Source organism: Patiria miniata, unplaced genomic scaffold (genome assembly GCF_015706575.1).
Source record: "Patiria miniata isolate m_02_andy unplaced genomic scaffold, ASM1570657v1 HiC_scaffold_7, whole genome shotgun sequence".
Lineage (NCBI taxonomy): Eukaryota > Metazoa > Echinodermata > Asteroidea > Valvatida > Asterinidae > Patiria > Patiria miniata.
In genome coordinates, this window is record NW_024037074.1 from 42,086,869 (window position 1) to 42,113,078 (window position 26,210).

Below are 26,210 nucleotides of genomic sequence, written 5' to 3' on the forward strand. Positions count from 1 at the left end.
TTTGTTAGGAAATGCTTGAAATGACTCTCCATAGACTTTGTACACAAGCGCGGAAGTGGCGTCAGGTTGCAACATTTTTTTCCTGGCGTGTTTAGCATGTGCATCGCCACACATCCGTACAACCAAGTCATTTTGTGTGTATAGGCTCCTTACGTCAAAATGGATAGTTCAGACGACGATTTCTTTCTGACTAAAAGTAGATTTTGCAGTGACGGCGGAGAATCTGACAGTGAAGATGCATTGGTAATTTTCACGCAGATGGTCCTATTCATGCTTATTATGGAGAACAATTGTCCGATGTGTTCAAAGTGTGGATTCATAATTCCGAATCCACACTTTACTAAAGATTCCCAGTTCCGAATCCACACTTTGTGACCAGTGTAAGAGATTCCTAGATCCGAATCCACACTTTTAACAATAGTGTGACGTCATACCAATGGATTAAGTGAAAAGAAAGAATAAACACTCTGTAGGATACGTGTATCTATTGAGTGTGCAAGTGAGATGAGAACTGGTGAGATTTTATGGGACTCCAGTACTGCTGGGCACATTGTCTAGGAACTACGAGGCGGGTAATGCCGTATTTTTTTGTGTTTATTTTGTTTCCTGACTGGGCTTACCGGGTCCAGAGTGGTAAAGAGGTTCCGTGAAAGATACCAAAGCATTACCATTTATGGAAAATTGATGGAAATGGAAAATTGATGACTAAAACACTGGGGTCTGCGACTAGTCAATGTTTGATACTAAGACACTCACTTTTAAAAAAATGCATGTTCTATTTACATGTTAATGCAACTTACAAATGCTGAACTCGATGTCCAAGCATTAGACTACTCAAAAACATTATTGAACCCTGTGAATAATTGCACTTCAAAATGTTCATACTTGAAAGTTATTTCGTTATTAAGTGTTTTCTTTTCTAAATTTAAACCTTAAACATGTTAAAAGTCTCTCATGCCAGCTATCTAACAAGAACACACATTTTCACTGCATGATGCTTTTGACATTTGCCATGTTCGATACATATCAGTGTAGAGTATTTGGGTTCAATGACAGTCTTATAAGTTTTGTTTATACTTGCTGAAGCTAAACTTAAAAACTAATTCCAAAAACTCTGACTTCAGCTGGAACTATCTATCCACCTACCTCCACTGCTAGATCCTCCCTACTCCAACAATCCTCATGGACCTCACAGACTTTGAATGTTCAAGCATTTGCTTATATCGTCGGTCGCACCACGAACCGGCGTTTCTCGATTTTTTGCCAAATTGAGTTTTTGTCATTAACGTTATTATTTCATCAAAGTGCTCATTCTCAGAAAGTTTTATTCCGATCGGAGTTCTAATTAACTAAGAACGCTAATTAGACTGTGTGGCGTATCTCTAAAAAATGAAAAATGGTGCACCACGAAGTGGCTTATCCTGATACGCCACTTTACACGCTAATTCCCATAGTGCTATGACATCACAAAGGAGCGTTGACATGAAAAATTGGAATTTAGCGTTTCACGAACTGAGTTATCTCCGTATCTGGCACACGGCCACTATTACGCGCGTTGTATGACATACGATAAACATGATAAAAATCTGTTTCACGAAGTGACGAATAACTTTAGAACTGAATTTCTCAAAAACTAAGCAACTCAGATGCACACGGATTGCATGCAATAAAGTTCAACCTACAGTATATGTTAATAGCAAAAACGAAACAGTTTGAATTCTTACACAGGGAGTATATGGAATGAGCCTACAAAATAATGACCAACTTTAAATTGTTTTTTCTCGAAACACAAAAAAATGCGATACGTCGGTTCATGGTGCAACCGACGATATGGTTGTGTCATATAAAGAATGGAAGGTTTGCGGTAAAACCATGTGAATAGTGTCTCTTTTGAGTTGTGTGGTTCTGCGAAGAACCAGTTGGTTGTCATATATTATCAGCTTTGTCATTTTAATTTTTATTTTACCATTTTGTCAATATTCGGCAGAAGGGTCACCATATTGTTATAGTGTTTCGTGATGTGGTGAAATGTAGGGTTTCATTGGTGGACACTTCTTACATTGCCTTATCAAATTCGCGAGATCTATTTTCTTGAAACATTCCTCATCGACATCAGAATATATTAATCGAGATGCATGACATATCATGCTTAGTGCTCTTTTCTACCTTAACACATTGGAATATGATATGTATTCACTCCTGAATAATTTTTGTTGGAAACGGAGGGTAGTTTTATTTGTGGAATATTCACATTCGTAAAAGTGTTTGTTTAAAGTTATCAATTTAATTTTGTTTTCATTTTACATAAGTACTTGTTTTATGTTAATAAATTAATGAAACAAATTATTTGTAAATATATTTTCTAGAAATGTTATGTGCTCATTCAGCGAGAATATAAATCTGTTCAGAGATTTGTAGAGTTACAGAGATATTTTTTCCCACGGTTTAAGCTATTTTTGTTCCCACAGCATGGCAACACTTCAGGGGTAATATTATTGTTACTTAATAAAGGAGATGGTCATTATTGTCACAGCTTGCACTAATTGGAGGTTACCCCCATTTGCTGAATTTTTCCATTGAATGACAAGCTTTTAAGGCTAGTTCGCACTTTGAGCAAATAGTGAATGCAAATGCCAATTCATGACGTGATTGCGCTGAGATGGGAAGACAGACTGTTTTTAGAAATTTGAAAAAAAAAAAATTTGCTCAAAATTTTTGGCCGCGGATTATTTTTTTGGGGGGAAATTTTTTCGGGGGGGGGGGGGGGACGGATTATTTTGACGGCATTTACACCCCTATTATACTACTCGAAAATAGGCCACATACATATCACCACAGTCAAATCGTGAGACTAAAAAAAAATTGACACAAACCCCCCCAAAACGCCACAGTTTGTGTCCACAAAAGCACTTGTGAAAAAATGAACTATGCTTTTCTTTTCAAATCTGGTCTATTTTCTCTGTAATGAATATGTAGTAAGATAGGGATAAGTTTCACCTAGAATTTGTCCTGCCATAAAAATCCCTGAAACTACCCAAGTACTTAAATGCACTTTTGACACATTTTTTTTTTAGTGAAACATTCTCGGCTATTGTTTAAAAAAACACCCACTTAATGTGTAAATAATATACTTATTTATTAATTTTTTTATCTGCATGTATTGGAGGAAGAGGGTTTTTCTAAACAACAGTAACCATGGTAATGGCGTCATGACATCTCAACATCTCAGTGTTTGCGTTAATGAATATTGCAATTGTAGAGTAGAATTTTAAAACCAATATTTTTTGTAAAAGATCAACAGTAGAACTCAAACAGTAACTAAATTTCAATTTAAAACAAAAATATTTATTCGAAAAGGAATTTAAGTGATTAAATGTATGATGCCATCCATAAAGATGTAAAGTCCTTGCACTTCTCTTCACTTGTTTGTTTTATATTAATTATAATCTGAACCATCTTTTATTTTGAATTGCATTTGCCCACAAACAGATCTGTGTTGCAAGTAGACTGGTTTTCACTGCCTAGATTGCAAATTCTGATAGTTAGCTGGCAACCGTCAGCTGTGAGAGCTGAATAATTGGAAGTTAGTAAAGTCATCATTAAAAATGGGCTGATTGCTTTTATTTGGTGTCTCATTCAAAAGTGAATAACTTTTAAATTGCTACATAAATGGCAATTTATATTTTTCGGGTGAAACTAGAGAAGTGCAGGGACGTTATATCTTTATATTCAAGTGCTTCCATTTTGGGCAAAAGTAGAATTCCAAACAGCATTATATTTGGATCTGGATATTTTTTGTTAAGTTGTCAAATTGCTCTTTTTTGGGGGGGGGGGGATTATAAGTACTTAAGGTGAATTTTCAAAGGTATTCTATCTTTCCACATGTTGTTTGCTATTTCCATTACAAAGAAAAAGCCTTACTTTTTTTGTTCTCCATGTTTTTAATATACGTGTGCCATATTGGTTCCATTTTCAAGAAATTACATTTAGGAAAAAAAAAGCCATAAAGGTGGCATGTATAAAATGCTTATCGTCATATGTACATGTAGATGTAGACCAAAGACAAAGTTACTGAAATTCACTGCATTATTTACCGTTGTAAATGTGTTCATTTCTTTATGTGTTGGACTTGACTTTGCCTCGTATCTGTTCGTGATGAAGATGGTCTTTGTGACAATCGTTAATTTTAGTTAGGCAATTACAACTTATTACTGAATTATTATTTTTAAAGGCACTCTGCTTTTGTACTTTTTCTATGATTCTACCTGTATTCACTTGTAAGATACTATTCTTGATTTGTACAGTATATTTAGAGAGAAATAAATCACCAAGCGATAAAAACAAAAGAATTTGTTATTCTGGATACCACTTTGTTGATGAAATTATAAAAGCTGATTGACAAGCCAGTGTAGTTTTACGGAAAAATTCAAACACAAACCAAATCAATTCTGGATATGTATCGACACAAAATGTTCACTTGATTTGAAATTTGCTTGTATTTGTTTTAATTTTGCTTTCTGTCAGCATATATAATTAATAATATACAATACTAGAAACTAGTTCAGTTTCATACATATAACATATTAGAATATTGAACAATTAAATATAAAGAATTACAGCAATATAAACTTGCAAAATAACACTACATTTTTTTAATGTGGCGGCGTCTGTGCGCTCAATTACATGTACAAACCAAACCATAACCTCAACAATTATTTTTTTTTTACATTAAGGTCTACATGTAAGCTTAAAAGTTGAATCATTGACTATTCAAACTCATGGGAGTTATAGACACAGTGCTTGAGAAAACAGTGTTGAATACATGTAAACCGCTTTTTGACTACATGTATGTCCCAAGCAAGAACGCAATGTCTTTGGTTTTAAACAAATGTTTGTAATGGTCCCTCGATGTCAACTTTCACTGTTTAACATTTGATGTGAATGACTGAAAATACCAATTAAATGTGAAGACCATATTTCCAAAAACGTGATAAATGCCATTTGTAACTTTTTAGAATGCCGCCCTCTCTTGGCTGTTATACAGTTACACACAATTTGAGAATATAATAAAGTGAAAAATTAAGATTAGAAACAGCTGCTACAGTGAAATGCCGCTGTAACGAACACCGCTATAATGAACGTTTGGCTATAATGAACATCCCCTGTGGCTCCTGAAATAGTAAATTCTATTATTACAATGCACAAGCACTATAACAAACAAGCACTATTAAGGCCCCCAAAAAGTCTCCGGTTTCTGGAATGCAGGCGTGTCGCCGTAGCCATGCGCGTTGGCAAAATGAAACAGTTATAGTGGCATTCTACTGTAGAAATTTGTTTATTCTTTAAAGTTTCCAAAACTCTACAAAATTTTCACCTTTTTTCAAATGGGTATTTCGCGTTATGGAAATAAACTCCCATGTTGATTTAAGCTTAAGACAGTTTAACAAAATTTTAATTATCATATATATTGGGATGTTAAACTCAAATAGTCAAGACGTCCTTGGTGCAGTAATTTCAAGACATGCACTGGCTGCGGGGAGAATTCCATACATGGACATCACTAAATTTCCCCTGCATTGACCTATCACCCGTCAGAAAGCAATAACATGTCCTGGCTAAAAAGTCAAATTTAGCAGACACTGAGAAAACACTTGGAATTTTTCAGACCAGTCTGACAGGGTTTGTGCACAGGGTGTCAAGTGATGTCCAGCTATGGAACTCTTTTTCGGGCTGCTACTGCCAGCCTGTACAGTAACTTTTGCACTCCTAAGGATGTCTTGCATCAAGACTATTGGTTCTAAAACATTAAAAAGTTTAAGTCCCTTTGATGCAAGGGAGATTACTTTTTTCACAATAAATACAACTTGATTTTTTTTTACACAAACAATAGTAAAAACTCCACCCCCCCCCCCAAAAAAGCCCACACAACAATTAACACAACATGCCATACATGTACATGTATATTATGTGAATGTCAACAAAAGATAAAATTATTTATATATTATGGACAAAATATCACAAGAAAGAGATATATGTAATAATGTAATCAATCACTAGCACGCTCATTTGAATAATTTAAAGCAAAACCTTGCGATCAGGTTCTTGTTGATAGGACTTTTGAGCAGCAGCCCAACTAAAGGTAGTTGCAATGCTTTGAATGATTTAAGAGGTTATCATTTATTTCCATATTGATCTTGGCTTCACACAAATTCACCAATAATAAGCACATCAACTGACTAATGCATTCACAAGCCACTGAATCAATGCTTCTTCATGTAACCATTCTGGATGTGTTAACATACATTCTAACAATGCATGCATATTACAAATAGCCACGTCAATGTTTTCAAGAATATGCAGAAGGCAATACTGATTATTTAAGTTCTTACAAATCAAGATAGGCCCAAGCATAATATACATCGTACATGTCTATAGTTATTCTAGAATTTAAGTTATTTCCAAGCCTGATTTTACTGAGGTGTGTGGTGTAGCAGCCAGGTATGTTGAAAAGGCCCTGGTTCGTTAAAAAAAGTTCTGATCTAAAGAATCTAGTCTTGTTTACCAATTCATACATCTGGCAGCCTTATTCAACCGAAGTCATAGACTAGGGTCTCAGGCAAAGGACATAAAAAAAGACATCAAATAATACAAATTGAAGGACTCTATGCAGTACTACTGTTTTATATACAAACACATCCAGAGAAGATCTCTCATAGGGCCTCTACCTTGGCAGCAAATGTCTGGATCTGTTTGCCGATCTCTTTGGCCATTTCATCTTGAGATGCACGAGGGTGGGTCTTCACATAGCTTGCAATCGCCAAGATAGTCTCCGCCTGTATAAATAACGGAAAGACGAAATTAACCAAGTGCCGATTTGTGCTGGTCTCAGAGGGCGGCCTAGTCACCTCTTCATACCAGTCTCACTGACATGTGACTGCCACTTGTGACTTTGACTGGCTTAGACCGGTGAAGTGAGCTGGGCAGTGCTATCGTGTAGGATTACCCGGTAACACAAATGAACGGGCTACATCCGGCCCACTGTGTAGACCAGATGCATCAAAAGACTTCAAGTTTGAATCCATTGAATAGGATTTGTGCACTCTGGGACCAGCTTTTCTATGTTTGATGTGTCTTATTTTGGCACTAACGTTTGGCAATTTGAATTTCAAGAGAAATGTATGGTTACACTGTACAGGTAAATTATTTGCATTCAATAATGGTTTATTTGAAACATGTATGCAGTTTTACAAACTGAGGTAAAGATGTGCACAGAGTCAACGTTCAAAAAGTTAACTACACTTTTGCATCCCAAACATCAAGAGATAAAAATAATACGAAATGGTATTTCAGGTGTAATAAACACTTGTCAAGATGATTGATTGAGCCACACTGCTATGTGGACAGTTCAATATGGTTTTTTTTTTATAAACACTGTATACTCAGTGTTGCCCCTGAGTGATTGTAAAAATAAATCACTTGGGTGGGACTCTAACCCACGTCCTCCTACTTACTGATGTAGACGTCTTACCACTCGACCACTGAGCTTGCCGGGGTCAGCTGGCTGGTTTGAATCAGAATTAGCAGCAGGTACCGCAATGAAACTACCGTAATTTCCTGCGGATAAGGCGCGCGGCGGATAAGGCGCAGGTCCCTAAAATCACCCCCAAAAAATTCAAACGCCAACAGATAAGGCGCACCGCCGCATAAGACGCATGTTTGACCGCACACAGAAGAACACCAGGCGTCACCCGGTGTCGGTACATCGCCACAAAGGGGCCATTGTGTTGCCTTAGAACGATCACACTATTCAGAGGATGAATTAAACCGTAACCACATTGGCTGGTCACATGTAGAGCCATGAAGAAAAGACCAATGTAAATTGATACCGACCTTCATCCATTCAGCCAACGCGCGCTGTGCATGCTTGCTTGCGGTTTCCGATCCTGGCCTTCCTTGGCCTTTTGTTAATGCAGTGCGGCCCAATCAGCGGCCAGAAACGATGGTCCACGCGCTGTCTGAAGATATTGCAACACGCACGCTGGATCAGATTCGTAGACTTGCCCAGTCCCTCCGAGCCAGATGTTGCGCCCTCTACCGGTGACTAATACAAAAACTAGCGTCGCCTATATGTATATACCATACGAAAATAATCCCGTCACACCGGGGGAGACGTAACAAAAATGATTTTTTATATTTTTAAAAAATTGTTGTAATGTTTTTTTGTATTTAAAGTTCTTTTCCTTTATTTCAAACCTATAATTTGTTAATCACGTTCATAAGATATTTGTTTAATACATCGCTTCTCTTAGTGTTAGTTTTGTTTTCAAGATCATTAAACTTATTTGATATCTTACTAATAAAATAATGAAACAAACGAAAGTGCAACAAATAAACATTAGTACTTCATATTATCCTAAGTCTAAAGCAGACTTCGAAGATATCCTGTACAATAAACACCCTCAACGTTCACACAATAGAACTTGAGTGAATGCGATTTCCAAACGTTTAAGTAATTCTGATTGCAGCATTTTCGGAATGAAAAAACGGCCACAAAGAAAAACGTTTGTATGACGGCATTGTTGGAACGAAAGCACGATCACTAAGGGGGATCAACGCATTGCGGCATTGTTGGAATGAAAGCACGATCATTGGGGATCAACACATCGCGGCATTGTCGGAATGAAAATACGGTCACAATGTCTGGAGAGTTGAGCCTTGGTTGACCGCATTATTGATTGCGGCATTGAAAGAATTCTTCACACAAAGACCGTCACTTTGAACTCAAGCGACACCAGATAAGGCGCACCTGTAGATAAGGCGCAGCGATGTTTTTGTGGTCTAGAAAGTCAGATAAGACGCGTCTTATCCGCAGGAAATTACGGTATTCCTACATTCTTTCACTTTCTGTACTTGCCTTATAAGCATCAATCTCATCACTGTGGCTGACCCGCTGGTATAGTTCATACCACACCCTGGCTGTGGAGACCAACTTGTAGAACGAATCACCATCCTCTTTTTTGTTCAGCCAGGCCAGCAGTGCCATCTGTAGTGTCAAGAACATGTTTGTAGTTTAATTGATAAATAGTTATTTCGGAGGCATTGAGTAATAAAACGTTGCACTGTTCTTATCAATTTGTTACAGAAACACAGAAACAGCCCATCTCAAGGAACAATTAAAAACTCATGTGTTTTTTTTTGAAAATATTTTCTGTCTAGGTGTATCTAATCTTCTGATCACAACACCTTTCAGGCATTGGGGATGAATCAAGGTTGTCATGGTTGTAGCTGACCTGTGGCAACTGTTGGCGATTGCAACTTGAAGGGCCCTGTTCCTTACATGTAGCTCTTATAGTGTTTTTATCTGTTCAAAATATCTCAGCTACCTTAATCAATCTTATGTTCAAGCAAGGCCTCCATGGTTCAAGTGACCCAAGTTTTTGTAATTTTGAATAGTATTTTGGGTAGAAATTTTGATTTGGCCACCCAAATTTCTAGTTGATGCTATGTGAATTAACACAGTTTTGTGCATTCACGATGCATTGCAAAGGGAGCAGTGGTTTTGCATTTTGTTGTCATTTGAGAAAAAAAAATCAATCAAAACCCCAGCCTGCTTCAATGATATTCCTGTTGCTTTTCAACATCACTGGCTATGATGTATAATATAGGACACACTTTTTTATGTAGGAGAGGCCAGAAAAAAGAGGAAATGTTGTTTTCTTGCAGGAATGAGGACATTCACTTCACAATATCCCAACCATTATAACTCCAAAGATCATGTCATTGAGATGATATGTGAAGAAAAAAGTGGCGTCAGGTTGCAACATTCTTTCCGAAGTTCGTCACGGTAACAAATTCTCAGTCCCCCAAAACAGTCACTGCACATGTTCAGTTCATTGCCGGTATGGTAGTACAATACTAGTACATTGTTGTAAATGAAGTAAAGGAAAGATTTCCATATACGGACGTCACTATTTTTTCCCTGCAATGACCCATCAGCCATCAGAAAGTGATAACATGTCCTAAAAAGTCAAATTTAGCATGGAAAATATTGAAGCATTTAGTGAGAAAACACAGAATTTTTCAGACCAGCGTCATAGAGTTTGTACACCGGTGTCAAGTGACGTCCATATATGGAATTCTTTCCTAAGAATATAAACAATCGGGGACAAATTAATAACGTTACACTGCCATGGTCAAATTAATAAGGCAGTGTATATTTTGCCGGAGACGGCAAACCTTTAGTAAACGTTAGTTTGCCGGATATGCACTGAACATGCGCAGTTACTGTTTTTTTGTACTTAAACATTTTCCGGTGACAAGTTTTAGTCTGGCTCCATGCCAAAATTATCGTTGTTACCTCGTATTCACAAGATGGGATTCAGACCATTTTATAATTTCGGACTTTATTTCCCTTTTAAAAAAAATCCTCCAGAGCCACAAATCTGAAAAAGAAAATGTAATACTCTGCAAAAAATGTTTGAGACATGTTAAAATAATAAAAGAAGAATATTCTTATTTATTTGGGGATGAGACAAAAAAACTTAAAAATGTGGTGCGGTTGGATTCGAACGCGAGTCATCCCGCTGCGCTTACTAGAGCCTTTGCTTAACCACTACACCAAACGTGCTACACAACTTTTGGTGGGAATTTAATACATGTAATTCAGCCCTATTTTAAAGAGTACAGCGCCCTCTGTTGATATGGATTGCCGCCGGCAAACCTTTAGTAATCGTTAGTTTGCCGTCATTACCTCCGGCAAAATATCCACTATCAATTAATAACGTTACACTGCCAATTTTGTTGGGACTTTTTATTTACACCTGAAATGCCTGATGTTAAACTATAATTTTTTTTTTTATAAATGATGCCTACAGGCCTGACAATTAGTAATGTATGGTCAAGAATTTTCCTTGTAAGTTGTACTTGTATTATAAAATAGTAAACGTGCAGTGCCTAGTTAAATAAAAGGAAGAAATGAGTCACACACCCAATCAGGTGTAAACAAACAGAAAATGGCAACAATTGCGAGCGGATGATTCCGATTCCAAAACATTTCTCATGTCCACAACTTTCCTACCAAAAAGTAAAAGTACATGTACATACCTGCTGTATTAATTCTGGTGAATTCATCCTCCATGATTCGTTTGATTGAGCACTCATAGTTTTTAATATGAAGGCCTCGATAACTCCGACAAATTTCCAAAGAATCAAAGCTTGCTAGTTTTTTTGCTACACTGGAAAATTGAGGGCAAAACTTGTTCACAACAACAACATGAGGGCGCCCTATAAGGACCATAGACTTCTATAAAACGGTTTCTTTTCTTCAATTAGTGAAACTTTACCTATAACGCTTGTATGCTGGATTTTTTTTAAGAGTAATTAGTAATGATGAGAAAATTTCCAATTATTAACATGTGTTTAATGTAGAGTTCAGTTCCTCAAAATTCAACTTTTATGAAAGAGCCAATTTAAATCCCCGTGCCAAACAAGATGGCGGCGCCCAGGGCCTGCAAGGAAACCACTTTGGGCTTCGTAGAAAGGACTGAAAACTGGCGACTCTCCAGACAGTTTTTCCCAAGTAAAGTAGGTGGTAAGCCTGCTTGGTTATCGATGACGGATATCCCAACCAGTGAGAAGCTTAACTGTAGGAAGTGTGGCGCTGTTTGCGTATTTCTGATGCAAGTGTATTGCCCCATTACCGAACAGGGCACGTGTTTCCACAGGACATTGTTTATCTTTTGCTGCAGAGATCCGACTTGTCACAAACACTCTGACAACGCAGCTTTCGTTGTTTTCAGAAGCCAGCTGCCCAGAGAGAATGAATTTTATGATTATGAGCCACCAGATGAGGACGTTCCTCTAGGAGAAGGAAAAGACTGCAATAGTAGTGGTGGTGACGTAACCGATGATAGTTTGTGTGCAGTGTGCGGCTGTTTCGGAGGAAAGAAATGTGCAAAGTGCCATATGAAAAGCTACTGCTGCCGGGAGCATCAGCTAATTGACTGGAAAGCTGGGCATAGAAAAGAGTGTGGCTCAACAGGTACCATTTAGTATACATGTATATTTATTTATAAAAAAATAAATAAATAGAATAAAACAAGAACTGAACAGTTTATTGCAAAAAAGAAAGAAAGAAGGAAAATTAACTATCTAAACTAATGCCAGTTAGAAGAAAAGTGTGAAATACTAATGGAAAGAATTCCATACATTGACATCACTAATTCTTTCCTGCAATGACCTATCATCAGCCATCAGACATGTCAGAAAGCGATAACATGTCCTAAAAAGTCAAATTTTAGCTGGGAAAATATGGATGCATTTAAGAAAACACTTACATTTTTCAAGACCAGTCTCATAGGGTTTGTGCACAGGGTGTCAAATGATGTCAAGGAATGGAATTCTTTCCACACTTAATTTTTATGTTTTTGTAACCATGCATTGTTAGTTGGGTTTCCAGTACAACCTTCTTTCATTGTAACTTGTAAGTGAAATTAATTTTGATATAAATTGCTTTTTTTTTTACAGGTTCTATAGCCAATGGATGCAAACAGATCCTTTTTCCAGAGTTTGAGCTGGTTACAGAGTCAGAAGACTACCATCACGAAGACATGGATGATGGTGGGAAAGAGGAAAGCCATGTTCAGGATGACACCGGAGACAAAAGTGAAATCAACGTGGCAGAACTTGAGAAGATGGCACTGAGTGAGAGCAAGGAAGACCGACAGTTTGCCAAGTTCAAGAAGCGCACTGATCATGAGCCAGATCAGGTACTGTAAAAGTAAAGATAGAAAAAACATGCAACAAAAGAAAAACAACAAGTGAAAAGCAACATGAAACAACAAGTCCAACAACCCTTTAGTACTGCATCAACTTAACTGTGTCAAAAGAAACATCTGGTACCTAATCTCTATTTCTACACATTTCCCTAGTCATTTTACCAGACTACTGAAACGTCAATCTCCTCAAACAATTGGACATGTACCAGTCTAGTCTTAGGCTTCAAATGGAAATTACTTGGCTTCACTCTCAGGTGAGAAACATTGAAGAAAAATATCCTTTAAAAATTGAATTGAGACCTCATACTTGGCTGGTGAAATACTGAGGATTTTGTCTTCGCCTCATGAAAATGTTTGAGAATTTTGTCAGCTAAGGAATGAGTTAAGTTGGCCTGATTTTGTTTTGCATGTTTTTTCTGCACCCAAGGTCCCACTCTGGTATTGTATTAATCAATACAGAAAAAATGGAGATGCCATTGTTAAGACATAATTGCATGTACTTACATTCAACAAAATATAATGGGCTCTTGATAAGCACTAACACTTCTTCAGGTGTGACAATTGTTAAGTAATCTTATACACAGTGATCACGACTATCCTCTAAATCTGTTGTAGTCCAACTTCTTGAACATTTATAGATTCTGAAGTGCTTGTATACATCACTCATTCAAATTTGACTTTGGCAACTTACAGATGGCAAGGCCTATGTTCTAATCTGATAACTCCTCCAACTATACTTGCTAAAGTTTGACAGAGATCCAAAATGTGTGTGAACAGAATATTGCCATCTTGGGGACTGACGACTCTAGCCTACGCTGCTAGGGAGTCTGTGTTATGAACATTTTAACTAATGAAACTTGTGCATTGCAGGTACCTTAGCGGGTGTTCTTTGTCATTTTAATTCAGTAACAATGATGCACAAGAGATTTACTCATGCCTATGCAAGCATTACAAAACCAATGTCCTATAACTCTGCTTTAATGGGCAAGGTCTATTGTCCAGTTAGCGCCATACTTTTGTTCCTTCCTCAATCCCAAACCATGACATTTCTGGAAAGCAATGCCCTTTATATCCCCACAGGTCATCAGGTATCAGCTTGGAGGCCAGCCGCTTCTGATATCATGCGAGAATCAGCCACAGCAACAAGACATCCCACCCTGCAGTAGCTGTGGTTCTGAAAGACACTTTGAATTTCAGGTAAAACAGCCACAGCACAAGTCAGAGACAAGACTATTAAAAACAAACCCACATTCATCTATTTTCTTTAAAAAATAATAAACTTTTATTTATTCCTGGGTAAAAATATATCCATATAATACATTTCAAAGTTTGACTCGAAAATAGTAAGTGGTTCTTAGAGGAACAGAAGGTGTTGAATTTTTTTTTTTGGGCACATTCTGGATTGATATGAAAACATTTACAAATGTAGGCTAGTTTCTTTCTCAGAACCACTTTCTCTTTTTAGGCAACTTTCTCAAGTTATACTCTTCACTCTCCAAAGCCTCAGATAGCATCTAAATTAATGCCCATTCTATCCGAATTGGGGCTTTACAACAGAAAATACATTTAAGTGAATTTAAATAGATTTAAAACATCTTTTTTTTGGCTATTCCAATTAAGATAATCAAAAGCAGTGAGTTGTCCTGCTAAATTTACCTTGCTTGAGAATGAGGAAAGCAATTCAAGTTTAAGTAAAATCTGGTGCTCGCAGCAGTGCATCATGGACTCTCGTACTTTTTGTAAGCAAACTCGAGCCACGCTACATTGGCTCTCTCAAAAAAATTGCAGAAAATATACTCTCTTTTCTATAAATGTCATTGAACCTTGTCTATAAATGTTTATATGCATGAACCTTTGATACTCTTTTACTTTGGTTTGCACAGAAAGTGATAAATGTTATATGTCTCATATCACCTACCTAATTGTTTTTATTTTTTAATTTTTAGCCAGAGTTTTAGCCAGACACCCCCCTTTGTTTTACTTGTCCATAACCAGATGGCTTAGCCATCTTATGTGCTCTTCATACCAGTTATTGTACCCATTTGTTTTGTGTGGTCTAGGTGATGCCTCAACTCTTAATACACCTAGATGTTGACAGTCTGGAGGCCAGCATAGACTGGGGTACACTCCTCATCTACACCTGTGCCAAGAGTTGTGACGGAGCTTCTGCTTATCTGCCAGAGTTCCTGTGGAAGCAAGACATCGTACCAGAGTCCAACAAGTAACACAGTCAGACCTATGGCAGATCTACAGAGTGGCATCCCATCCAGGGGGCATGGAAATATTCTCAGTTGTTTCATGTCTAAGAAACCGGAGATACAGGAGAGCCTGATGGGCCATACTGGCTCGGCACAGACTTTACTTTCTTTTCCTTGGTGATTAATATAAATGCAAAACCTTACATTATGTGATTGAAATCTCTAAATTTGTGTTCAAAATGTACTTTCCTAACTGTGCCCTACCATCTTCAGGTTTTGACATACATGTAAATCATGCATATTGTATAACTTTCTGAGTCTAAATCATTTTAGCTTTATAGTGGACCAAAAGGTCTTTACTTATTGTGCTAACCAGTTACAGTGTGTGGTCTTAGTGGCTACTTCGCTGCTGCTGTGGATAAACCACATTTTGCTCCGTATGGTGCATGGTTACAATCCAAATGATGAGACCCAGCCCAGAGCTTCTCAGAGAGGCATCACACGGCCTATGACAAACACACAAAGGTTACATCACAAAGTTAGTACATTGTTAGTATATCAGTCTGCGGTAACAACGTGACATCTTCCTAATCAGTTTGTGCCGGGGTTATTTTTGCTGAACATTTTTATTGTCAAAAAAAAGGCATGATATACAATGTAGCAGCCAACTTTTGATGTACACTATTACAGCCAAACACCACAACTAATGATTCGCAAGAGTCATTTCAACGGTATTTGTATGCGGATATTTCTTACCGCAACCTCATATTTTTCAATTAAATTTTTCAGCGTAAATTGTATCACAACAGGCAGTGCACAGTGGCCAAGTTCAAGTACAACACACAGTCTGCCTCCACAGACTTCTCGGACTTTGTGTGTGTGTACAAAACAAATGGTGGATTAGCGAGTTTAGACATCACCCGGAGGCAAGTCGAGGCACTCTTGACATTTTAACCCGTCAGCTGTGCCTGTATGTAGAAACAGCCAGATCATGTTAAAACGTCATCAGACGCGAAGTGGATAATAAGTTATTAGGATAATGTTCTGCCCTTCTGACATGTCTGAATAATGACTTGCACATTCTTTTCAAAATGTTGACAGGATCTGAGTTTTATGTCGTCACTGCTTTTTCTCCTGAAGAGATTATTAGGTGAAGCAAATGCAAGCCCCCACTCTCTACTCCACCACTCAAAGCTTGAAATCAAGTTGAATATGATATTAGATTCTCAACATCTAGGTTATAGATTCTTGACTGGTGTCACGACTTCAGAAACGATACAGTGTGTCAAGTTGTGTATTTTTGTTCAGGATTGTGTCAACAAAGGAAACAAATTGGTGTTTATTTCTTAACAGTATTAAGTTATCTGTGCATCATATTTCTGCTCAATCAACTTGTATGAGTGTACGTGTTCATCTTTTCAAACCGTGGACGAAAAATACCAGAGAACAAAAGAGAACAATATCGTCCACGATTCCCAGCATACGTCCGCGATTGGGGTGGTGTACAAAACCTATGGGAGTCTTCCTAAAAAGTTACAGTACAAACAAAAGAGGGACAATAGTACGTCCACGATCGACGGTGAACACACGTTTGGGTGTACAAGTAATTAAACATTTATTGATGACATTTACAGTTGTTAATGATACATGAATGATGTCTGATTTTGTGAAACACTGGTCCAAAATGTCATTGTTGCTTTAAGGGCATATAGGATCATTGGCATTTATCAGAAAAGCAACCTATTGAATTATTTTGAAAAAGTATATTTGGATTTAAGATCATACTGGTAATAAACACCCTATGAAATTATTCCATCTGGCTTGCTGTCATTTAAGGAAATCAAGAAGTGTGGGTGATTTCCAACGATCAGTCAATTGGCTGATTTTTGGAAGTAAGGAATTATAAAGACAAACCAAGGTTGTGCAGGGGTTTTCACTTTTTCCTCGAAAAGTGTAACATCCACCGAGCTGAAAGTTCAACAGGTTAGGTTTTCAACATTCTTCTTTAGATTTTCACTGGTGTTATTATCGGAAACAAACAAAATGCACATGATCCTATATGCCTTTACATTGAAATAATTAACTGACACTCACGTGGTCGAGTCTGTATGACTTGCTTGAAGTACCTGGGATGAATGAAACCATTTTGGTCTCCTGGACACAGGATAACTCCGTTTTTGGATAGAAAAAATGACAAACCCTCTGCAAAGACAAGACAACAGGTCATAATTAAAGTCCCCTTTAAAATGTTTAAAGTGGAAATACACCTGTCTTCCTTATGTAAGTGATTGTTGCTGTGATTACGAAGTAACTTCTGTCACGATGTCTTACAAAGTTGCTGTCTCAAATCTAACTTCCTGGGTGAAATTTTACCAAGGGGTGAATTTAAGGGTTGTACTGTGCGTCGGACATTCTATGCTGATCTGTTACCATGTACCATTTTTTTGTCAGCATTTGTTGTGTCTAATTTGATACTTTGCAAAACAGTATAAAATTATGACATAGGCCTACACAGGTACCTTGAGTTTGTTTGTTTTCACTTAGGGTTATGAGTCTCAGTTATTTTATTTTACATATGTATTATAGGTTTTTCTCGTGTAGCTGTAAATAAACTTGACAGCCAGTAAAAAAAATGTCCTGAATTTTGCTTATTTAAATCAATTTTTTTTTTCTTCAAAATTGAACAAAGAAATTGACTGGAGCGGGATTCCGGTGCTCTACCAACTGAGCTATCCAGCCTTATGTTGGCAGTTCCCCACTTATGTCAATGTCTTTGTTCAAGGGGTGCTAGTCAGATGCCATTAACCCACATATGCCATGTAGCCAGGGATCACGCCCAAAGTCACAATGCTTGCAACATTAGCAATGCTGCAAACCTGGGAAATAGCATTTAAATTATAAATATTTTAGTGTGCCAGAACGTTCCAATTTCTCATCAAGACAAACAAATTTTAGAGCTGCATTTTTTTGTTATTATTAAAATTGTGGGTGCAATGAAAAGAAATTCTTAGAAATATACAGCCATTTAAAAACAATTACTTTAGAGTTTTAGATTAGAGTTTTTTCAACTTTCACAAGGGAGGTAACACACTGAGTATACAGTGTTTGTACGTCGGTGAAGGGCAAAACCTAACATTGATTTACATCACCCCAACGCAAATTCCATCTTATGAATAGTAAAAGCCAATTACGCGTACATCAGTTTTAAAGTACAGCATATTGTGGTGGGGCATCTTAAAGCAGCCTACCTTTCAATGCTTTTTCAAGGTCCAGGAAAATCATCAGATCACAGGACCGCCTCATTCCTGGCAAGCAAATACAATCAAAATAAATCATCCACTTAAGGCAAAAAAAGAAAATACTCGGTCTCTGGTCAGGCCAAAGTTCCGGAATTGATGCGGCGACGCGGCTTTTTTTTTTTTTCAAGCTTGGATTGTACGGACAAGGTGGGGTACTATTTTGCTTTTTTTTGTGTCCTCATGTACATTGCTGTCCTCCATAATTTGCCTTGGTGCCCTCGATCATTTGCCTTGGTGCAATTTCCCATTCCTTGGTGCTACCGCGGAACATTTTGGGAAAAAAAAGGTTGACGCGCATCATTAAAATCGACGCGCGTGCTGACCAGAGACCGAGTTATTTTTTTTTATGGCATAAACTACAGTATTTGTACATGAAACATTTGAAGTGCACATTAGGTGTATGTTTCTATTGTGAGGATAGCGAATGGCAAATAATAAACATACATGTACATTGCCTTAGTTTTCAGAAACTTCGATCAAAATAATTATACATGATCACCTTTGTTAACAAATAACACTGCTAGAATTTTTCATAAACTTTCATGGACTTGGTAGATTAGGCCCCCCAAAAAAGTCTCCGGTTTCTGGTATGCGCGCGCGTCGCCGTAGCCATGCGCGTCGGCAAAATGAAAAAAAAAATTTTTCAATGAAAGATGATGTCTCAAAACCGCCAAACTCACTGGTTTGACTGGAATCCTGCTGCTGCACAATTTTAACGTGTTTTTAGATGGGGTTATGATCGAGAATAAGCTTTATGTGGCCTCTCTGGACTCCCATATATTTGCACTAAGTTTAGTCGGGCACCATTTGCAGTCATCAGTCGACATTTAAAGCAAAAAAGTCAGGTAAAAAAAAAAAAAAAAGCCGCGTCGCCGCACCACTTTTTGGACAAGCTCCATACCAGAAACCGGAGACTTTTTTTTTTGGCCTTAACGTTGCTCTTTGACATAAACCCCTTCATACAGTGTACCTCATGGGCGTATTCAAAACCCCATTCTCGTGTTAAATGAACACAAGAACAGGTTTTCGAATGACGAGAACCAACATGCCAACAGTGTTCGCGAACAGGATTTTCACTCCTCACTTTATTGGGGAGTAGATGAGGAACGTCAAGAACAAAGATGGCGGACTTAGGCCGCTTCCGCAAATTGCGTTATTTTCTGTGTATGAAATTGAAAGCACTCATTCAGTGCAGGAGTATTAATGATAAAAAATAAAATTGTACGTGATCGTGGAGTGGGTTTGTCTTTGCCAATTTTTTTAGCTGTTCCGGGATTAATGTTTTTTTGTAAGATAATTAGTTTTCCCTTCTTTTCATTCGGTGTTTTAATATGACGGTTGCCATCTTGATTTTTCGTCCAGCTGCACTCCACACGCGCTGTTCGCTGGTCACTTGAGAAAAGGGTTTCGAATAGGCCCCTAAATCTTAGTGAACACTTTTTGAAAACCCAACAAAATTGGTCCAACCAAATTCAAGCAACCCAAATCCAATTCACTGATAAAAACACCTTCACATTATTGTGCCATACATATGTACTTATTTAGTTAGTTACAGGCAGTCTGTCACAAATATTTGAGGTGTTCTGCTCCCTGATATGACAATACACCATTCGTCAATACTTACCACTGATCACTCCACTTTCCCCTGGTTCACCCTGCGCAAAATGGACATGGGTCCTGTTCATGCGACTCAAACCCTTACAAAAAACAGAAAAGGAAATGGATACAAACTAGTATCTATCAATCCCTCATAGAAAATTTCTGGCAAAATCCTATGTTTTTCCTATTGAAAATACATTTTTAAGCTATTTTCTCCTAGAAAATAGGAACAAAATATATTTTATTTCTATTACGTCAAAATGAGTACATGTTGCCACTCTATTTTATTTCTATTTTTAAAACTGCACGATATTTTATGACTATTTTTGGAGACTTAGACATTTTTGTGTGGTCCGCAGTCTATTTTTCGTCTATTTTCTGGACACTTACACATGTTTATGAGAACCATGGACTATTTTTTTGCTATTTTGTAGACATATGCTCAGTACAACACAATCTGAAGGCCAAGCACTTAATTTGCATACCAGATAAACATCCTGTGTGTGTGGCAAGTTTGAATTTTGTCAGTTGCATTCTGAGAGCCGTTTGTGAAGCACAGCTGCAGTAGAGATGTGTGCAATGGGGGCAAGTATATCTGGGGTTAAAATGCATCCAAATCACTGTAATGGAGTGACAAGTGCACCACATGGTTAGTAGATTTTCCAGGACAATTATGAGTAACATTCTTGTACCGTTTCAAGCTGTATTTTGCTGAAAAATCACGCACAACCGTAGCATGTTGAACTAAACTGTTTTAATAACTTGATGGTGCATGATGTATGTGTATGTTTAATTGTGTGGACACTGTGTTGTCACAGCATTATAACTGTTCATGGTAATAGACATGAATTTTTTTCTCAATTATTCCATTCTTATGCAGTCATATTGCTTGCTCACTTCATTGAGGACTGCTAAAGATGCCTATATTGTCCACAAGGACATGTGTACTATTAACATGGGATGTCCACGTATTATAACAGTTGTTTGGACAGACGCCATTTTGTATTTTTTAAAAATAGCATAATTTTTTTTAAATAGCATGCTATTTTTTAAAAAAAGCAACCTATTTTACCTCTATTTTACCTGTATTTTTTTAAAAGACATTTTTTCACTATTCTATTTTGTCGCTATTTTTGGGGGTGTCGAAATACAATGGAAAAAAAAAGATTTTTAAAAAATGTATTTTCAATAGGAAATAAATATATTTTTTCTCTATTTTATTTCGACCTGGGATGACAAGATAATTTCCTTGTAGATAAGGTCATTGGTGGCCAAATCATGTAGGTTCTTGGAGGGTTGGGCGGGCACTTCCCCAAGAACTTTATGAGAATAAATGCTATCCCCTACTTTGATAACACCAAGGAAATTTTGGCAGCTGACAGAGGTTGCATACATCATTACACAAACACACGGTATCCGCTACAGACGGCTTCAACGGTGTTAATTGGTACCTTTTATACAATGACTGAAGAAATCCCCGTCATCTGATTGGTGGGTTGTTGATCACGTGTCATTGAATTATTCGTCCCAACGCAGTCCGTGGCCACACCGTTGAAATAGAAGTTCTATTTCACGGTCACACTTTTGGTGGCTCTGACAAGTCAGATGATGAAGATTTTTTCAGGTGTTGTAAACAAATAATGAATGTTTCACATTCGTGCAATGGAAAGAATAAATTCATTCAGTGACAGATGGAATGTTCCATTCCACTCGGCTTCACCTCGTGGAATGGAACATTCCATCTGTCACTGAATGAAAGTATTCTTACCATTGCACTCACAAACATTCATTATTTGTATACTGCCAGATAATCATATTTCCAAACATGTTTTTGCTCGACTGCAGAGCCCAATGTCTCATCTCATGCTGTTTTTCCAAAATAAACAAAATCCATCAATTAAACAATGGTACTGATATTCTATCAATGTGGTCATCTGTTATTCTCTCATTTTAGAACATTTACCTGATTTTTAATGGCCTCCCAGTTCTTCAGATAAGTCCCATGAACGACTGTCGGATACTGGGCTGCATCAGTGATGGCTGCTAACTCCAAGTCAGGCAACTGCAGTTAAGATTATACATCAAAACTCTTTCACGTATTCATTATATTCTTTTCAGGATTTGTAAAGTATAGAATGCAAACGCCATTTCAAGTCTCTGCCTAGTGTCTGAGACTTTAGTCTGTTACTTCAATCACCGACGCGAGTCTGCATCTTGAATCTGTGACTTACATCTGTGACTCTCTCTGATATAGCTCTGTAATAAAAGCAACCGGGCCAAGAAAAAAAAATGTGTGTTTCTGGTTGCCCACCCAGCCTAGAAAATTACGCAGAACCTAAATATTGTTATTCGAAAAATAATATTGTGCTGCCCCAAACCTAGTTTTTAAGGACCTAAGCCTACATGTTTTAGTATTATTATTATTGGTCGGCAGTGTAGCCTTGTTGCACTGTACTGCAGTGATGCCTTGAACAGTACAACAAATGCAGAATGAACAGTTGATTTACATGTTAACTTTACAAATGCTTGGAAAAAAACCCAAAAAATTACAAAAGTACTTAACCACCTTATTGTTATCTGGCAATCAATTTTTTCCTTGGCCCTTTGAATAAAGTTGTGTGTCTCATGAATGACTGTTATACATTGAAATTATATTAGAGAGCTGAAATTGGGGGATTGAAGACCTGGACTTGGGGCTTCCAATTCTGAGAATTTCTGATGCATTTGGGTCCGAAAGTGGCGCTATTTAGCCATGTTGTGGAGGCCTGGAGAGATCCTCTTTCAAAATGCATGTATACTTTTCCAGTTTGGGAAATTATTCGTTTTAGGGGTGGTCTTCTTTGGGTGAGAAAATAAAAAGTAACTGGTCAACGCACCAAAAATTGAATGGAAAATAAAAGACGACATTGTTGTCAATCATTTTTATGTGCAGCCTGATGAACACGTGTGTGAGTTCTGAGTATTTTTAAATGAATTTTGAAGTATGGGGATTTATCACTGGCATAAGGGGATTTATTTACTTGGTTGCACCCTATGTGATGGTCTGAGTCAATCTGGATTCCAAAGAGTGGACACCAACCGAGAAGGAATGTCCCTGATTCGCACAGATCTGAAGTTTCCCAGAATCAGGATGCTCACGGAGTGAGAAGCGTTGTTTGTCGTTGTCGGTAACTACTGTCTTGATGTCGTCCAGGGTGAACTGCCTAAACATCGAGTGGGACAAGAGATCCTCAACATTGATGAAACCCCCTTATGAAAAAAGAGGGGGGGGGGGAAGGAAATAAAGTTGCAAAATGAAAAAAAAAATGTCCATAAACATGAGTATTTTCAAATGCTTAAAACTTAAAAAAGTCACAATTAACAAAGTTACAGCTCAGGAAAATTCATCATTGATAACAAATTTTGTTGTCAATAAAATCAAATGAGGCAAAAATTTAGCCATTGTGTTATTTATCAAGGCTTCTTGAGGTGCAAATTTGCTATAAATATGTTGATTGTATTGAAAATCATTTTTCTTTCCTTGCCCAACTTTCATTTATACAATACACAAATGATCATACTGCCCTCTAACAGTCCTTTCTTGTGCAAATTTATTGAGTGAAGTTATATTACCATGCACAAATAGTCCAAATCAGGAAACTGGAATTATAGGATCAAGTTTAGCTCACTTAGTGATCATCACAGAGGGGGGTGCAGAGGGGCGCCCTCCCCCCCCCCCCCCCCCACCCATGGCAGTGACCAAATTTTTTTTCAAAAGGTTTTTTTTACAGTGTTTTTTTTTCTCTTTAGCAGTATGCATTTTACGAACAGTGATTCATCTTGAATTTGATCCCTGTAAATCTGCCTGGTGCAGTAACACATTTTAATCTTCACATGATTTAGTTTAACTTAATGTTCAATGTTTGTCCTTACTATTTTTATTCATCATTTTGTTTTTTATGAGCAACTTTCTTAATGTTTTTTTAATGAAATTTAACCGCAATTCAGCTTTTGGCTGCTATGGTTGAATAATTTCAAATCAAATCAAATCAAATCAAATTCCGGCAGCAACCTCTCTGGATCCGCCCTTGTATCAGACACAGAATGAAGAAATGGAATATTTAAACTTGTTCCTACCTGAGTCTATATCAAAACCTAGTTCCACTGCGTTATGTCGAAGCACATACGTCAAAGCCTTTGAGAGATGAACTTCCCTTTTCCCACGCTACAGCAGGCAACAAAAAGGAACATTTACCAATGCACGATTAAAATTCTTTTTTTTTTTACTATCGAACATTTTTTTTTAGATATTTATAACCGTGAGAAAAAAATTATATGCGGGCGTGGACATCTGGGATCTTCTTTTGTTGCCTTGTCCATGTTGTCTAGTTCCTTAACCTATTTCATTATATGTCCCAATATTAAAAAAAAGAAACATAAGATCTGGAAAGAATGTAGTATCCAAATGCCACTTCAGCGGTTGTGTACAAAGTCTATGGAGAGTCAAGACCATTTTCAAAGTATTTCCAAACAAAATTGGAAATGTTTCTCAGTTCCAGATTGATGTCTAAGTTGCAATATTTTTTGACTGACCTTCATTGAGATATTTGATGGAAAAAAGTGGTGTAAGGATATAACTTCTTTCCACAGATCTAGAGCCCCCTCCCCATACCCCGGGTTCAGCTGCTGACTATGATACTTACTAGTACATGTACTACTAGTAGTACTAGGGGCAAAAACATGAAAAATTATATCATGCTAACATTCCTAAACAGTCAAATGTATATTATTATCTGACAATGCTTGCTTTTAAAATACAGGAGAAAGCATTCATCATAGACTTCAACATTTTCCGGGGGCACGCCCCAGACCCACCTAGGAGCTAGCAGGGCGTCCCGAACTTCCACCCTTTATAATATTACGAAGTGGCTATCGTTACGGCAGTCATTGTTTAGCGCCCTCTACGATACTTGTTTGATACGCACGCAGGTATATAATTATTTGTTTCCACACGTTTTAGCGAGCAGTGCGACAGCTCAGTCGATAGAGGGTAGGATTTTGCACCGCGAGGTTGCGGGTTCGAATCTCAATTTTGCACTCGAATTTTTTTCCTTTTCTAACCTGAGGCTTTGGAGGATTTTTTTTAAAAGGGAAATAAAGTTCGAATATCATAATGTTCAAATTCACTTTTTTCCTTCTAATTTTATATTTTCTTGTCATGTTTTTATAAAAGTTGCAGTCTACCGTAACGATAGAAAATGGGAAATGCGTTACGGCTGCCGTAACAATAGCCACTGCGATAATATTAACCACTGTGAGATATAGATCCGCCACCGCATATGGTACGCGCAATGTGCCCTCGACCCCATGCATGCCAGCAACTGAACTGGGCCTATTTTACAGTATTTTATACTAGACCTACCCTTATTTACCTTTCCACTAGTAGATGACATTCCTTGATTTTTAAGGAATACGCCAACAATCAAATTCTACTCGGAAAACAATGTGTTTAACCACTGTGTAGATGCTGTAGATCTCTTAACCACTGTGTAGATGCTGTAGATCTCTTAACCACTGTGTAGATGCTGTAGACCTCTTAACCACTGTGTAGATGATGTAGACCTCCTTATCACTGTGTCGATGCTGTAGACATCAAAGCTTTGGCACTGTGGCGGAAACTAGTTCCAATTAATATTATATCTGTATCTGTATCTGTAGGTGTACGTTGCAAGAAACCAATTCTGGCATGAGAGCAAGGAGGGATGTTTCGGGTGCTCAGTAGTGTGTAGCGTGTAGTGTATCTACACGACGTGCGGTCTGTGAAAAGTGTGTAGCGTGTAGTGTATACTACATGACATGCGGTCTGTGAACCTGGTCTCAAATGTTGCATCATATGTAGCGCACATGCATAGTAAACAAAAGAAATGCGCCCTCAAGGGACTAAAGTTTGTTAACGCCATAGCGCACGGTTCACTTTTCGCTCGTGAGATACAGCGCCAGTAAGTTTACTTGTAAAATTACAAATGCACCCATATTTAAGGGGTGGACGTGTTTTATGGAAAGTATGAAAAGCTAAGAATTACTATCTTTCAACTAGTCTCACCGAAAAATTCCACAATATTCATTGCTGCCAGATTGCATTAAAGAAAAACTGTCATTAGTTTTTTTTTTGTTAATGGGTGCGTTCGTTCAGCTCACCCGGGTCGCGACACGGGTAAAGGCAGACGGGTCATCCATAGCCGCAATCCAGAGCCACTGACAAACGGCCCGTTTCGGATTGGGTCTTAGCAAGAGATTTACTGCTTTTGCAAAACTTTCAACAAAGTTGGGCTGAAATTTATTTGTATAGCCTCAAACTT

General features: G+C 37.6%; 3 protein-coding genes across 5 annotated transcripts; 1 reads left to right on the top strand and 2 right to left on the bottom strand.

Annotated features, from left to right (window-relative positions):
• Positions 1–4,472: 4,472 nt before the first annotated feature.
• LOC119744488 lies at positions 4,473–11,259 on the bottom strand. The gene is made up of 3 exons (XM_038220425.1): positions 11,104–11,259; positions 8,915–9,043; positions 4,473–6,833 (listed from the first exon to the last, which is right to left on the bottom strand). Exons 1-3 carry the CDS (start codon positions 11,158–11,160, stop codon positions 6,711–6,713), a joined length of 309 nt encoding a protein of 102 aa, XP_038076353.1. The 5' UTR covers positions 11,161–11,259; the 3' UTR covers positions 4,473–6,710.
• A 199-nt stretch (positions 11,260–11,458) lies between these two features.
• On the top strand, positions 11,459–16,399 carry LOC119744489 (programmed cell death protein 2-like). Its single transcript, XM_038220426.1, has 4 exons — positions 11,459–12,040; positions 12,526–12,767; positions 13,857–13,973; positions 14,837–16,399. The coding sequence occupies exons 1-4, from the start codon at positions 11,491–11,493 to the stop codon at positions 14,999–15,001; spliced, it is 1,074 nt and encodes a 357-aa protein (XP_038076354.1). The 5' UTR covers positions 11,459–11,490; the 3' UTR covers positions 15,002–16,399.
• Positions 15,053–25,360, bottom strand: LOC119744490 (tRNA 2'-phosphotransferase 1-like). Of its 3 annotated transcripts, XM_038220428.1 has the most exons (8): positions 25,284–25,360; positions 23,989–24,076; positions 22,952–23,121; positions 21,836–21,934; positions 19,898–19,970; positions 18,223–18,279; positions 17,069–17,176; positions 15,053–15,480 (listed from the first exon to the last, which is right to left on the bottom strand). In XM_038220428.1, exons 1-8 carry the CDS (start codon positions 25,302–25,304, stop codon positions 15,461–15,463), a joined length of 636 nt encoding a protein of 211 aa, XP_038076356.1. In that variant the 5' UTR covers positions 25,305–25,360; the 3' UTR covers positions 15,053–15,460. The 3 variants fall into 3 exon arrangements, with proteins under 3 accessions (XP_038076356.1, XP_038076355.1, XP_038076358.1); XM_038220427.1 differs by lacking the exon at positions 15,053–15,480 and having other exon boundaries at positions 17,021–17,176; XM_038220430.1 differs by lacking the exons at positions 15,053–15,480; positions 18,223–18,279 and having other exon boundaries at positions 17,021–17,176.
• Positions 25,361–26,210: the final 850 nt, after the last annotated feature.